This window comes from Bison bison, unplaced genomic scaffold, assembly GCF_000754665.1.
Source record: "Bison bison bison isolate TAMUID 2011002044 unplaced genomic scaffold, Bison_UMD1.0 scf7180017864239, whole genome shotgun sequence".
NCBI lineage: Eukaryota > Metazoa > Chordata > Mammalia > Artiodactyla > Bovidae > Bison > Bison bison.
In genome coordinates, this window is record NW_011494811.1 from 6,666,703 (window position 1) to 6,668,440 (window position 1,738).

The 1,738-nt window shown below is 57.4% G+C and overlaps 1 protein-coding gene across 1 annotated transcript in view; it reads left to right on the plus strand.

Moving 5' to 3' along the window:
- Positions 1 to 1,738, plus strand: part of SPTB (spectrin, beta, erythrocytic) — a 132,936-nt gene that overhangs the window by 89,054 nt on the left and 42,144 nt on the right. The window contains 2 exon segments of the mRNA XM_010846823.1: positions 181 to 938; positions 940 to 1,052. Coding sequence (XP_010845125.1) covers positions 181 to 938; positions 940 to 1,052 — 871 coding nt within the window.

The window sequence follows — 1,738 nt, forward strand, 5'->3', positions numbered from 1 at the left end:
GAAACTCATTATTAAGAACCAATTAAAAGCCTATCCTCTGAGCACCTGAGACCCCATGCATCTGGTCCCAAAGCCCCAGTGAGATGGCAGGTTCTAGGTGGTGTGGTTCTAGATCTGAAGCTTTTCCAGAGATGATGAAGCCCTTGTCCCCTTTGTCCTTCCTCTTCCCATGCCATCCAGGGTACCAGCCTTGTGACCCCCAGGTCATCCAGGATCGTGTCAGCCACCTGGAACAGTGCTTCGAGGAGCTGAGCAACACGGCAGCTGGGCGCAAGGCCCAGCTGGAGCAGTCCAAGCAGCTCTGTAAGTTCTTCTGGGAGATGGATGAGGCCGAGAGCTGGATCAAGGAGAAGGAGCAGATTTACTCCTCCCTGGACTATGGCAAGGACCTGACCAGCGTGCTCATCCTGCAGCGTAAGCACAAAGCCTTTGAGGATGAGCTGCGCGGGCTGGATGCCCACCTGGACCAGATCTTCCGGGAGGCTGAGGGCATGGTGGCACGCAAGCAGTTTGGGCACGAGCGGATTGAGGTCCGGATCAAGAAGGTGTCTGACCAGTGGAACGAGCTGAAGGACCTGGCTGCCTTTTGCAAGAAAAACCTCCAGGACACTGAGAACTTCTTCCAGTTCCAGGGTGATGCAGATGATCTGAAGGCCTGGCTACAGGATGCCCACCGGCTGCTCTCAGGGGAAGACGTGGGGCACGATGAAGGGGCCACACGGGCCCTGGGGAAAAAGCACAAGGACTTCCTGGAGGAGCTGGAGGAGAGCCGCGGAGTGATGGAGCACCTGGAACAGCAGGCGCAGGCCTTCCCCCAAGGGTTCCAGGATTCCCCAGATGTGACCAACCGGCTGCAGGCCCTCCGGGATCTCTACCAGCAGGTGGTGGCCCAGGCGGACATGCGGCAGCAGAGGCTGCAGGATGCCCTCGCACTGTACACGGGTGTTTGGGGAGACAGATGCCTGTGAGCTGTGGATGGGCGAGAAGGGGAAGTGGCTGGCCCAGATGGAGATCCCGGACACGCTGGAGGACCTGGAGGTCGTGCAGCACAGGTCAGAGCTGGCCCTCCCCTCTCACCACCCCCTACAGTCTGCGCTCCTAGTCCCCAAACAGCCTCCAGATCGGCAAGGCCCTCTCTGAGAAGCTATCGGATGCCCTTGGTCCCAGAGGCCAGGCACCAGGAGTCACGAGTTCTCATCTGGCTCTGTGGCTTTGGGTACTTCACACCACCCCCCCCGGGGCCTTTCCCAAAGGGGCTCTTTCTAGTCCAAGTGTTCAATGACTTTTCAGTGACAACAGCCTTTGTTCAAATGAATTGTATATGGAACCCCTGATATGTAACACAGAGGAAAGCGGAGGGGACATGATTAAGGGGGAGGTGAGAGGCTAGAGCCCATAAGCTCTGTCTTTTGGTGGCAGTCCCTAAACCACATGAACCCTCAGGGGCCTCAGAGACCAGTTTGTAAACTGTCAGTCCAAGGCCACTCTCATTTGCAGTATTTGAGTTCCATCAGCATTCCAGCATGGCAAGGCTTGTCCCCAGCATCCTGAGTACAGAATCCAAGGAGCTGAGAGAAAGAGGCCACTCCTTGATCCTGTCCCGGTGGTCCCATGCTGATGCTGGATGGACCTGGGCTCTTATCTCAGAGGGGTCAGCTTTCATAACACAGGATGCCCACAGCCTCAGCAGCGCGCCCTTCTCCTCCCCAGGGACGGAGCACCTGACTGGGGAGGTATC